Source organism: Buteo buteo, chromosome 27, assembly GCF_964188355.1.
Source record: "Buteo buteo chromosome 27, bButBut1.hap1.1, whole genome shotgun sequence".
Lineage (NCBI taxonomy): Eukaryota > Metazoa > Chordata > Aves > Accipitriformes > Accipitridae > Buteo > Buteo buteo.
The window spans coordinates 898,001-910,000 of NC_134197.1; the positions used below are offsets into that span (position 1 = coordinate 898,001).

The window sequence follows — 12,000 nt, forward strand, 5'->3', positions numbered from 1 at the left end:
GGGGCTGCCGGGAGCGGCGCGGTGCCCGCTGGGAACAGGTCACCATGGCGGCCCGTGTCCTCTCGGCCTGTGTCCGCCGGCTCCTGCCCCGGCCGCCTCCGCCCGCCCCGCGGCCCGCCGCGCTCGGCACCCTCTGTCCCCGCCGCCCGCGGGCTCCGCCGGGCCCGGCCCCGCCGCTGGCGCAGCCGCTGGCGCAGGTAAGGCCCGGGACGGGCGGGGGGGCGGCGGGCGGCCCAGGCGCTGCCCGCTGCTGGCCGGTCTCTTGCAGGTGCCGCGGGCGGCCTGGCCGCCGTGCCGCCGCTTCTCCGACCTGCCGCCCCTGACCTTGGCGGACATCAAGGACCGCGTCCTCTACGTCCTCAAGCTGTACGACAAGATCGACCCGGAGAAGGCGAGTGGGGCCGGGGCGGGCCGCCGGCGGTGCCCCGGCCCGGGCGGTGGGTTTGGCGGGGGAGGGAGAGGAGCTGCCGGCCCCGCTGGGGGCGGCGGGAGGGCCCGAGGCTCCGGTTTGAGCATGGTTGCTGCTGTACTGAAATGGCTGCGGCCAAATGATCTTCCATTTTTCTTCCCCTAGCTCACAGCAGAGTCCCACTTCATGAAGGACCTGGGTTTGGACAGTTTGGACCAAGTGGAAATCATCATGGCTATGGAAGACGAATTTGGTAATTCAGAGCCGCGCATGCTCAGATTCATCACTACCCTTTTTTTGGCTAATCCTTAAGCACGGCTATAGCAAACAAGTATTAGTTCTTTTCCGTGAATAGTAACGTTGACTTTTCTCTGGTGTAATCCAGAGAAAGCCGTACTGTTTTCAGTCAGTGAGAACGTGCGCTTGTGGCACTGGCGGGAGCCAGGAGAAGGCGTCCGTCCATCTGCTGCTGAGCTGGGTCCCTCCAGGAGCACTGATTGCTTTACTCCCTGCTCCCCTCCTGGGCACCATCCCTCCTGTTGCTGGGGGGAGACAGCAGTGTGTACGTGAGGGCAGGGGATCTTACATTTAGCGTGGAGGCTGTGTCTGGAGCTGATCCTGGCTCCTGCTTGGGAAATCAAAGATATCCCACATTTTTCCTCACCAGAATTTTTTTTCTCCCCCAATACTTGATGCTGCTAGGAAAAACAAGGTGGTTTTTCCTTAGCGTATATTCCAAGTTGCTTTTTACTTCATTTTGGACTTCTTCATGCTTTCATTTAAAGCACATAAATTCTGGAATATGTGCCTGATTTGTCCCATGGTGTCCTAAGTGTTCCTGGGGTTTGGTCACTCTCTAAAACCTGGGCAGATGTTTCACTTTCAGAGCATTTGCTAATGCTATACGTTTAATCCACTTACTGTGTATCGTGGGTGAAGTGTTAGTGTGTGACCATGAGGACTAGAAGGAAGAACATTAAGTTTTCTGCCACGCATTTCTGACCGGTTCGGCTGCTGGGAGCACTTGTGCTCCCTGCCCCCGGCCACGGCTCGGTAATAGCTGTTGGTTGTACGAGCGCTCAACAGCAGACTCTGAACCCGAGGGGCTTTGGGCCCTGGCTTGCCTGGAGTTGCCAAGAACATCCCCCTCCCGTCACACACCGGTGGCTGTGGGAGCTCTGGGAAGGCGTTAGTGGCTTTAATGAGGCGTGCGGGGCGCTCGCCGTCTGGCTCAGCAGCTCTCCTCCCTGCTGCGTCTGCCTTGTCCCTTATCCAGAAGCAGCGTCATGTAAGGCAGAACGCAGCTTGAAACTCAGCCTAGTAATGAAGAGTTGGCTCTGACTGACGCAGCAGCCCCTGCCTGTTTGTCCCCTGCCAAGCTGCAGGCATCTGAGCCAGCAGTAATTGCTTCCTTTAGCCTTGCTCCCGTTTCCGTTGTTTTGGGCTAAATATGTGCACTTTCTTCCAGGATTTGAAATTCCTGATGGAGATGCAGAAAAGTTAATGTGTCCACAAGAGATTGTAGATTACATTGCAGATAAGAAGGATGTTTATGAATAAAAACAGTTCTTCAAAGCTGAGTAAGTAGAAACGTGCTCCTGTGAGTGTCTCGGGTAACGACGGCGCGTACAGGGCGCACGTTCGTGCGTGATGCCTGCGGAGGGGAGTGTGTGGTGCGAGGCACTGAACGCCATACGGCTGTACAACAGGCGGGGGTCTGGCAAGTCTGGGAGGGAGCTGGCAGCAGCTGCCTGCTCCGAGTGAGGAGGACGAAGTATATGTGTTTTCCTGCAGCATCTGCTGTTGGAGGGAGGATGTGGGGCTCGGTGACCTTTCATCTCGCCCTGCGTGGCACTTCAGGCACTCGGGTTACCCACAGGTCTTTTAGTAGGTGGCGTATTGACTTTAGTCACAAAGGTCCATCTTTTCAGCGCTCCACGGCCACGCGCAGAGCATGTGGGGTAGGCACCTCCCAAGGCATGGGATAGCACAGCTCCCAACTGCCCGTGGCGACCGTTTCCTCCCCACCAGCCGCAGCCGGAGACTGGAGCAGGAAAGGAAACGGGCAGGAAAGGGTTACTGGAGCAACTGCCCTGAGGGGCTCTGGGGCTGCAGGGGAAATGAGCCGGTGGCCTCGGGCCAGTGTGCAGCAGCAGGTCGGGCCACGGCCCTGTTTGTTCCTGTGGGCACTTCTGGCCTTCCCCCACAGGCCCTCCTGGGTCGGTGGGGGGGGAGCTGCGCCCCTTTGCTGGTCTCTGAGCCAAGGTGGGAATCTTAGCGATTCGAAAGACCCATGGACTCGTTACGTGCCTGCTTTTGGTATTCAGCTTGTCTTGTCTCTGCCTGACCCATTTCTTTTGTGCCTTAAAACGGTAGTTCTTGCTGAAATATTAAATATGTGGATTTTTTGTTTTTAACAGGCGATGATGTCTCTACCACCAGGACTGGGCTGGTGTCAGCGGGTATGAATATAAACGCACATGCTGCACCGTTGCTGCTTTCATCAGAAAGTTGTACTTGGATGTTGTATTTAAAGCTGTCTGAATATGTTGTCCTTTAAAAACAAGAAAAAAAAGGAATAAATATGTAAGAAAGACCATTGTTGCGTTGATGGCTTTTCCGTTTCATGCAGTCGGTGGCTCCCTGCGTTAGTGTTCAGTGCGTGAAGGATGTTTCAGAGGTGAGTAACTGACTTCACTAGAACCGCCCTTCCCTGGCCCAGGCTTTGGCCGGCGGCACAGCCTCTGCTCGGTCGGGGCCCCTCACCCCGAGGGACACGAGCACCCTCTCCCAGGCGCAGCGGGAGGCGGTTTTGGGGCTGGCGGGCTCTGAGCACGTCTTGTGGAGAGCGTTTTGCCATCCCTTCTGCCTGCGTGTATGAGAGCGCTGGCAGCACCTGTACGGCTCGTGCCGCTGCCCTCCAGGCTCTGTGCCCTCTGCCCCGGCGTGGTCGCTCTCCCCCCGATCTCGCTGCTGGTGTTGTCTGCTCTTTCCAATAAACCGCCCTTCTGCTGCCTTTATGGTTTATTTCATCAGTGCTGGTGAAAACAAGCAAGTTCCGTTTGAAAGGCTTCTGCTTTCCTGATGGAAAAATAAAGCGGGGGTAATGACTTTCCTGCTGCTGAAAAGCAAAATCGCATCAGTGTTTCTGTAAGCCCAACTAATCGTGGCAGGGGAGGCTTGCTTTAAATCACTCCGGAGACAGAAACAAGTTATTTCTGGACACTACACAGTTTTTCCTCTGAGCCAAGAAACGCTTTCATATGTCAAAGAGGCGCTGCTAGGCCGTGAGCCAAGAAAGTGTCGCTCGATAACGTACCTTCCTCTGGCAATCAGGGTGGCGGAGGATGGAAAATAGTCGCGAGTCTGTCGGCGCTGGACACGGTGCCCGAGTGTGGTGTGGGTGTTCTCAGGGCTTCCTCTAGAGCTGCGTTTCGCTTTTAAAACCGTGTGGTGCCAAATCCTCGGCCAGCTGGGTGACCCTCTGCCTTCGGTGCCCGAGTTTCGCTTTCGTTGTGCGCGAGGCCCGCGCCTTTGGAAGCTCCTTAATCGCTCCCTCGCCCCAAACGCGTTCTGAAACGTTTCCTGAAGGGGCTGCACGGGGGAATTGGGGAGACATGGTCATTTCGGCCACCACGTCCGCGGCGGTTTCCCCTCCCTTGGTGCAGACAGACGATGCCTGCTCGGAGGCCATCCGTGTGTGACCCAGATGTGCCAGGGCAGCCGCTGGTTTCTCTTGGCGGTGTGGCCCTGAGCGATTTGGCGAGGGAGCCGCAGCCAGCTGCAGCCAGAGGTTGTTCCTCCAGCAGCCTTTGCCCTGAGCCGGGGCAGAGCCGGGCACGGCTGGAGGTGGCCCTGGGGCCAGCCCGCACCTCGGAACCCCCGGCCGTGCCTAACGGCGGCTTCTCCGGGATAAACCCGTTTGGGGGGGGAGGTGTTCAGAAGGCGTGTGCCCCCCCGCGGAGCAGCGCCCGTGCTGTCCCCGGGCACCGGCACGGCGGTGCAGCCCGCGGCCGGGTGGGGGGGCCTGACCCCGCGGGGCCGCCCCGAAGCGCGGTGAGGACGAGGGCGGGGGTCTGGCCGTGCCCCCCCCCCCGCCGGGGGTCCCGCAACCCGAGCTCGGCCCCCCCCGCCCCGCTGCCGAGCTCCCTGGTGGCCGAGCCCTGCCCCGCCCGCCGCCCCCCCCGGGGGCAGCCGCTCCCCGGGGTCCCGCACTCGCTGCCGGGGGAGGGGGGGGCGGCGGCGGCGGGGGGCGGGACCGGGCCGGGGGCTGCGGCTCCCCGGCGCCTCCGCCCCGCCGCAGCGGGGACGGGCGGGGGCTTCCTGCCGCCGCCTCGGCAGAGCCGGCAGCGCCATGGAGCGGCTCCGGTTCCCGCGGCTCCCGCGGCTCCTGGCCGCCGCAGGTGAGCGCCGGGGCCGCCGCTGCCTCCCCCCGGGCGGGGCCGGGGGCGGGGGCAGGGCCGGGGTCGGGGAGGGGGGGGGTCCCGCGGCCGTGCGACCCCGGGCCGGGGTCCCGGGAGCCGCCGCCGGTCCCTCGGCGGGGGGATGCCGCGCTCGGGGCGGCCGCGGGGGTCTGCGGCGGCGGCGGGGCCGGCACCGGCAGCGGGCTCGGGCGGGTCCGGGCTGCCCGGTGGCGCTGGGGCGGCGGGGAGGGGGCGGGGGGGGGTGGCTGCTCGGGCGTCATCCGGACCCCCCCCGGGGTGGGGGTCTCAGCCGCGGGGTCCCGGGGACACACGGCGGGTCCGGCGGTCCGTGCGCGGAGCCGCCAGCCCGGGCTGCCCCCCCACCCCCGGCTCGAAGGCAGCGGGTGCTTCGCCCGGGGGCGGAGGAGCGGGAGCCCCGGCGAGGCGAGAGGGGGGCCAGACCCCGGCCCCGGCCCACCCCCATCCCGATGCCCGGTGAGCCGCCCGCTCGCCCCGGAGAGCGGCCGCAGCCGGGACCCGGAGCCCTGGCCGGGGCGAGGGCTGGCCTGGCGCTGGCCTGGCACCGGCGCGGTGCTGTGCCCGGCGAGCCTGCGGTGCCGGCGTTGGCACGTGGTGACTCTGCCGGAACGTGGTTTGGTTCGGGGCAAAGCGGGCGTTTCCAGCACGCGGCAGAGCGTGGCCGGGTGGGGCAGGATTCGGTTTGGTCCGCAGAGACGAAGGCCGGTGGTTTCCAGCTGGGTTTGGGTCGTTCCCGAGGGTCTCCTTTGGCAGTGCCGCCCTCGGTTAACAGAGGGGCACGATGCCCGGTGCAGATGCCCAACGCTGGTGCGTGATGCCTGATGCCCGACACCCGCGCGCGCTGCTCTCTCCCCTCTCCCCGCAGTGATTGTGGAGTGCTGTGCGCGGCTCTGCCCCGGTCTCGGCAGTGGGACGGGCTCCACGCTGAGGACCACCATCCCCTGCACCCGCCTGGGGACCGCGACGGGGGAGCGCTGCCAGACAGGTACCGCCGGGGCTGGGTCCCGTCGCGGCCCTTGGTCTGCGGCACCACGTGCCCGCCACGTGCGTCGGTGCCACGCTGGGGCCCGGGGCGCCGAGCCGGTGGCTGTGGGGTGCCGGCTGTGGGTCAGCCCTGCTCAGCATCCCCTCGCTTCTGCCTCTGCCTGTAGATCCGGAGCGAGGAGCCGGCACGGGGCGCGTGCCGATGCCGGAGGCCGTGGGGCAGCTGCGGACAGAGGCTGGGCTGCTGCCCTCCCCTGGGGCCCCTGCCGGGACTGCCGAGCCCCCCAGTCCCCAGGGGAGCACCCGGGCAGGCGGGGAGGGGACAGGGCCCGCGGCGTGGGATGGAACAGCCACCGAGCGCCCGGGGCTCCCACTCTTTGCAGGCACCACTGAGCGGCCACCCCCTGCCCCAGCAGCTGCGGAGCTGGACACAGCTCCTACCGCCGGATCTCCCCCCGGGACTGACCCTGTAGGAAATGGGATGGTAGAAGGTGCCACGACTCCGCAGGGGAGCCCCTCGCATTCACCATCCTCTGTGACGGTGGCCGGCTCTGCCGGGAGGCAGTGGGGGTCCCCCAGCACCCTGCCAGGACAGAGTCCCACAGGGACAGGGCTTGCACAGAGACAGGGGGGCTCACAGGGCCCCTCGTCCCCGGAGCTGTGGGCTGGGGAGGGCACAAGTGCCACCGTCCCGCTGGGTGACGGCAGCCCAGGGACTCACCCGAGCATCGTGCCAGCCACGGGTAGCCCTGTGCTGGGGATGACGGGAACGTCCCCCTTTGTCGGGGGGCTGCAGAGGCTGCTGAGCCCCGCAGGGACACCGCAGGGGACATGGCAGGGGCTGCCAGGGCCGGCAGGAGGACGGGGCTCTGACTCCCGCCCGTGGCGTGGGACGGACATCGCCTGGCAGGGTCCCCGCTCTGCCCCTCGCCCCTCTCTGCCATCCCTGGGGGCTGGTGGCCGTGGGGGCCCCTTGGCCAGCACAGCCCAGCCAGCCGTGGGGACAGACCCAACCTCGCTGCCTTCCACAGGCAAGGGGTCGGGTCTGCCTGTCCCCACCGCCACTGCCAGCACCCCAGGGGTGGCAACCCCGAGCCTGGGGGGAGCCCTGGACCCAACCACGGGGGTGTTGGGGCCACCCGACACAGAGGGTACCCCTGAGCACAGCCACATCCCCCTGGTCCAGACCTGGCGCCCACCGCCCATGCCAGGGCAGCCCCCCACCTCAATGGCCCCAGGCAGCACCGTTGCGGCACAGAGCAGGGTGCCGCACGCCAGCGCAGGGTCCCCCCGCGTCCCCCCGTCCCCGCAGCTCGCCCCAACTGGCAGCTCTGCAGTGACCCCGTCACCGACCCCACAGCCCTCCCCGGGGACCAGCCGGGGTGTCCTGGGGCTCAGCCCCGCTTTGGGCACCCCCCCAGCAGGGCCATCCCGGGGGCACTGGCTGCCCCACCCCAGCTCGGGGGGGGATCCTGCTAAGAGCCCCCAAATCCTGGGGGGGACCACGGTGGGGGTAGGCAATGCCATGCCCTGGGCAGCAACTGCTCCGCTGAACTGGCAGCCAGGCAGCTCTGCCCACCCCTCAGCCCCTGGGCCCCCCCAGCAGCCGACTGCATCCCAGTCTGCATCTCCCCTGGGGCTGACCACCACTGTCAGCATCACCGCCACCGCTGCTGTCACCACCGCTGCCACCGCCAGCCCGGCACGGCTCAGGGACGTGGGGACAGTCACGACGGAGCCCGGTGCTGCGGTCTTGCAGGGGAATGCAGCAGGACTGACGTGGGGGCCCCCAACTCATCTGCCCACCGTGGTGCCAGGGCCCCCACAGCAGCCCACCGATCCCCCTGGGACCCTGAGCCATCGTGGGGGCCCTGGGTCCCCCCCAGCTGCCGGGGACACAGACCTGGTCCAGCCGTCGAGCAGCTCCAGAGGGTGGCCAGATGCTGACACCCCCGGAGCGACGCTGGCCCCAGCCACGGCAGGCAGGGCCCCCCGGGTGTTCATCGTGGAGGATCAGCCACCCCTCCTGAGAGGTGCGTCTGGGGGGTTTGGGACCCTCTGCCTGGGCGTGGCGGGAGGAGAAGAGCTCCAAGGAGCCATCAGCTTGGGGGAGTCAGTGGCGGTGGACCCCCCGGGGCAGGCGGCGCGGGTCCCTGTTGTGCTGATCCCCATCTCTCCTCCCACAGCATCCCTCCTCCGCATCCCCTGCGAGCTGGTGCTGGACATGGGGTTCATTCCCGCCCTGCAGGACCCCGGGTCCCGCGAGCGCCAGGGCCTGCTGCACAGCTTCAACCGGACGGTGAGCGTGGGACGGGGCCGTCCGGGGGGGGGGAAGGCTGCGGCCGGGGTCCATCCTGCATCGCGCTCAGCTTCCTCCCTGCACAGGTCGCGCCCCTCTTCATGTCGGTGCCCGGGTTCCTGCGGCTGGAGGTGACGGGGATCAGGTAGGTGCTTGCGCAGCCCCGCAGCGTGCGATGCTCCCTGGCACGGGGGGGTACAGGGAGCGTCACACGCTGCGGGGCCGCGGCGGTGCCGGGGTGCGGTGCTGGACCGGGGGGGTCCGAGCCGCCACCCCTGGACTCGTCGTGGGGTGTCCCCTCAGGGAGGGCAGCGTGGTGCTGGAGTACGACGCGCTGTTCGCGGCGGAGCGGGTGCAGGCGCCGGGGCTGGGCGAGCTCCTCGACGGCGCCCTGGGCTCCGGCGGCAACCGGCCGGGGCTGGCGGTGGGCGCCGCTCCCGTCCTGCGCAACGTGGCTCTGGGTGAGCGCGGGGCGTGCGTGGGGCCGCGCCGTCACCGCACCCTCCCGCGGTCCCCAGGGTCCAGCACCCGGCCGGGGCTGGTCACAGGGTGGGCACGTGCCCGGCTCCGGCTCCCTGCTGGGTGGGGAGGGGGTGGCAAAGCTGAACCCCCCCGTCTACTGCAGAGCGGCCGCTGGACCCCTGCGCCGTGCTCTTCGCCTGCCGGGCCGGCTTCGCCTGCGTGGCCGGGGCGGACGGGAACGCCACCTGCACCTCCCTGTGCCACCGCGACTACTGCAAGAACCACGGCATCTGCACCCACCCTCGGGACCGCGAGCCCCTCTGCCAGTGAGTGCCCCTGGGACCGGCTCTGGGGTGACGGGCGCTGTCCCCCCGCCCCGGTGGCCGATCCCCCCCCCGCCCCACCTTGGCACAGGTGCCCCGTCGGCAGCGATTTCTGGTTCATGGGGCTGCGCTGCGACTACCGGGTGACGCAGCAGAGCCTGCTGGGGATGGCCGCGGGGGTCCTGCTCAGCATCGTCCTCCTGGGTGCCGTCGTCGCCGCCGTCGCCATCCGCCGGTTCAAGGCGCTGCTGATGGAGGCCAGGGCCGACCAGACCCGCAGCAGGTGGGGCCGGTGGTGGTGGTGGGGGGGGGGGGCCGGGACTGGGCTCCAGGGTGGCCCTGGATGGAGGGGTGCTCCTGCTGCGAGGCCGATTCCCCGGGGATGCTTGGTGGGGGGGCACGATAAGCAGCAGCTCTGGCCCCGCACGTGGGTGTCCGGGGGGGGCAGCGTGGCCCATCCGGGGTCAGGGAGAGCCAGGGCTCGGCGGGGCGGCCGGCTCGGGCTGGGGCTGAGCTCCGCCAAGAAAAACACTCTGCGGCGGCTGATAGCGGCGGGCGGGAGGTGCTGGGGCGGCGGGGGGGGCCACGTGCAGGGCCCGGGAGCGGCTGGTCCCAGCACCCCGCGGAGCCACGGCGGTTCCCCCCGGCCGGGCGCGGGGGTGTCGGTGCGCACGCGTGGCCGCGGGGTGAGCGGCGTGCGGGTGGGAGAGGCGCGCTGGGGGGCTGCGGGGCTGGATGGGGCCGCGGGCCGTGCCGCTTGCACACGCGCCGTGGTGGAGACACGCGTGAGGTGTGCCGCTGAGCCCCCAAATCCACGGTCCCAGGGACCCCCCCCCCCCCCGGTGCCTCCCGTGGGGAAGCTCAGGGCCCATCCGCCGGGTGCTGGTCGCCCGGGCTGAGCTCACCCCGGTGGGGCTGCGGGTGGGGAGCGGGGATCCGGCACAGCCCGGCCAAAGCGGCTCGTCTGGGAGTGCCGGGGGGGGGGGACCGCGCTGTCCTGGCCCCGCCGCCCTCCCGGACAGGGTTTGGTAACGTGCCGTGGGGGATTGTTCCCGAGGAAACCACCGCAACAGCGGCGGGGCTGCGGCCAGATGTTGTTGTTCGGTGTCAGGGGCTCTGCCCCCACCCAGGGCGCGGGGCTGGGCCCTGCCCCGCTGCTGTGAAATTTGGGTGGAAACCTGCCATCTGCGCTTGCAAGTGCAGTCGCTGGGGTCGCGTGTGGATGCGCGCGTGCCCCCTCCTCGGGGTGCCGGGCGCTGCCGCAGCCCCCCTGCCTTGTCCCCGCAGCTACCGGCGGTTCTGCCGGCTGGACGACGTCTCGGCCCAGTACTGGTCCCGCTCCTGGCTGCCCTCGGCCAGCTCGCTGGACAACCCGGCCTTCAGCAACTCGGAGGAGCTGCTCCACTTGCAGATCTTGGACAACGGCTGCTGCAGCTGCCGGGAGGACTCGGGCATCACCGGCAGCGCCAAGCGGCGCCCGGTGCCGCCCGCCCGCCCGCCGTGCCGGCCCAGGTAGAGGGTGGTTTGTCGAGCCTGTGTCGCAAGGTCTTGTCTTTAATTTGCTCGGTGGGCGGGGGTGAAGCAGAGAAGGGGGGAGGTTTGGGGGGCACAGCAGCCTGCCCCGGCAGCATTGCTTTGCAGCCAATGCCCAGCCACGTGCTGGCCCCCCTGTGCTTATCAACAGCACCGGGGAGCTTCGACACGGCAGCATCCTTTGGTGTCCAGGGAGAAGTAAGTGGTTTCTTTCTCTCCCACCCCATGTAAGGAGCTTTGTGTGATGGGGACTGGTTTAAGGGGAGAAGGGTTCACATCTGCAGCAAAAACTGTGGTTGTGTGTGCATATGAGAAAGTCTTATAATCAGCTTCCAGGGGCATAAATGGAAAAAGGGCCCTGGAGGTTTCCAGTTTCATGAGCAAAGGGCGCTACGGCCGGGGACACCCCCGTCGTCGGGCCCTGGGGCTGGGCGAGCCGAGAGCACGGCCACAGCTCGGGAACGACGCCCTTTGCTGCTGCGCTTGAGCTCAGCGCTGCTGCGGGGACCTGGGAGCGCGTTTGCAGACAGATGCAGTCAGTGTAGCGAGCACATCATCCGCTGGAGCAAAGTACCTGCAAGCAGGGTCCTGCTCCTGAGGCCCCCAGGCTGCTTTATCAGCAACAGCTTGACTCTCCCTCCCTCCTTCCCCTTCTTTTAACTACCGATGACTTTTCTTCCCAGCTTCCATTACGACTGGGACACAAGTTCTAGCAGCATGAACGACCCCATGGTGGACTCGGGAAAAGCCAGCGATATCTCGGTGTCGAGCTGGCCCATGGAGCCCATCCCGTGGACGCCCTTTCCCCTCCTCCATCAGCTTTCCAGGCAGCGACCGGTGAGCACAGCGTGCCACAGACGTGGCTGTGGCTTGTACGTATGGGAGCGCTGGAGGGGCTGTGCCTGCTCCATCCCCAGCACCGGTGTGCAGGCAGGGTGCAGGTGCCCAAGGCTGCACCCTTTCTCACTCCATCCCGGGGAGGGTGACACCGCCTCCGAGGGAAGCGCTGGGAGCCATCAGCTCCGCTCGGGAGTACAAGATGAAATCGCTCTCTCCACAGCACAAAGCCCGACGGCCTCATTCGTACTGCGAGGGGATGGAGCTGGTCAACCTTGAGAGGAGCTGGACAGCCTGAAGACCACAGACCAAAATACAGGCGACAAGGTTCAGCTTTTAAAACCAACCACATTTTATTTCCACGTAACAAGCTCAGTGAAGGAATTTCAAACACTTTGACAATACAATCAACGCAGGTGTGATGTCAGTTCCACTCGAGGCAGAGCCCTGAAAGGTTATCTGCCAACGTTTTCACCACTGTTTCGGACCAGACTTCAGAAGCCAGCTTTGGCTTGGGACAGCGTATTTCATAGTAAGTAGTTACAGATAAGTGTCTAGAAACACACAATGCTGGCATCCAACAGAGTTAATGACTTACATCCGGCAATTTGAAAATAAAGTCTAACAGATTTTTGAAGTCACATCATACTATGTACATATATGGTCTGCCCTATAGCCATTTCAGAACAAGCTAAGCCACTGTGAAAAGTG

General features: G+C 66.2%; 2 protein-coding genes across 2 annotated transcripts in view; both read left to right on the top strand.

Annotated features, from left to right (window-relative positions):
- Positions 1-6: 6 nt before the first annotated feature.
- On the top strand, positions 7-3,008 carry NDUFAB1 (NADH:ubiquinone oxidoreductase subunit AB1). Its single transcript, XM_075058689.1, has 5 exons — positions 7-197; positions 269-391; positions 575-662; positions 1,878-1,989; positions 2,830-3,008. Exons 1-4 carry the CDS (start codon positions 45-47, stop codon positions 1,967-1,969), a joined length of 456 nt encoding a protein of 151 aa, XP_074914790.1. The 5' UTR covers positions 7-44; the 3' UTR covers positions 1,970-1,989; positions 2,830-3,008.
- A 1,680-nt stretch (positions 3,009-4,688) lies between these two features.
- The window catches only part of LOC142045314 (uncharacterized), a 7,376-nt gene continuing 64 nt past the window's right edge, over positions 4,689-12,000 (top strand). The window contains exons 1-11 of the mRNA XM_075058665.1: positions 4,689-4,812; positions 5,717-5,836; positions 6,003-7,868; positions 8,022-8,134; positions 8,221-8,279; positions 8,438-8,595; positions 8,760-8,922; positions 9,011-9,202; positions 10,207-10,431; positions 11,136-11,289; positions 11,513-12,000. The exon at positions 11,513-12,000 is cut by the window's right edge and continues 64 nt beyond it. Of these exons, the coding sequence (XP_074914766.1) occupies positions 4,764-4,812; positions 5,717-5,836; positions 6,003-7,868; positions 8,022-8,134; positions 8,221-8,279; positions 8,438-8,595; positions 8,760-8,922; positions 9,011-9,202; positions 10,207-10,431; positions 11,136-11,289; positions 11,513-11,587 (3,174 nt within the window). The 5' untranslated portion in view covers positions 4,689-4,763 and the 3' untranslated portion in view covers positions 11,588-12,000. The remainder of the gene's footprint in view (positions 4,813-5,716; positions 5,837-6,002; positions 7,869-8,021; positions 8,135-8,220; positions 8,280-8,437; positions 8,596-8,759; positions 8,923-9,010; positions 9,203-10,206; positions 10,432-11,135; positions 11,290-11,512) is intronic.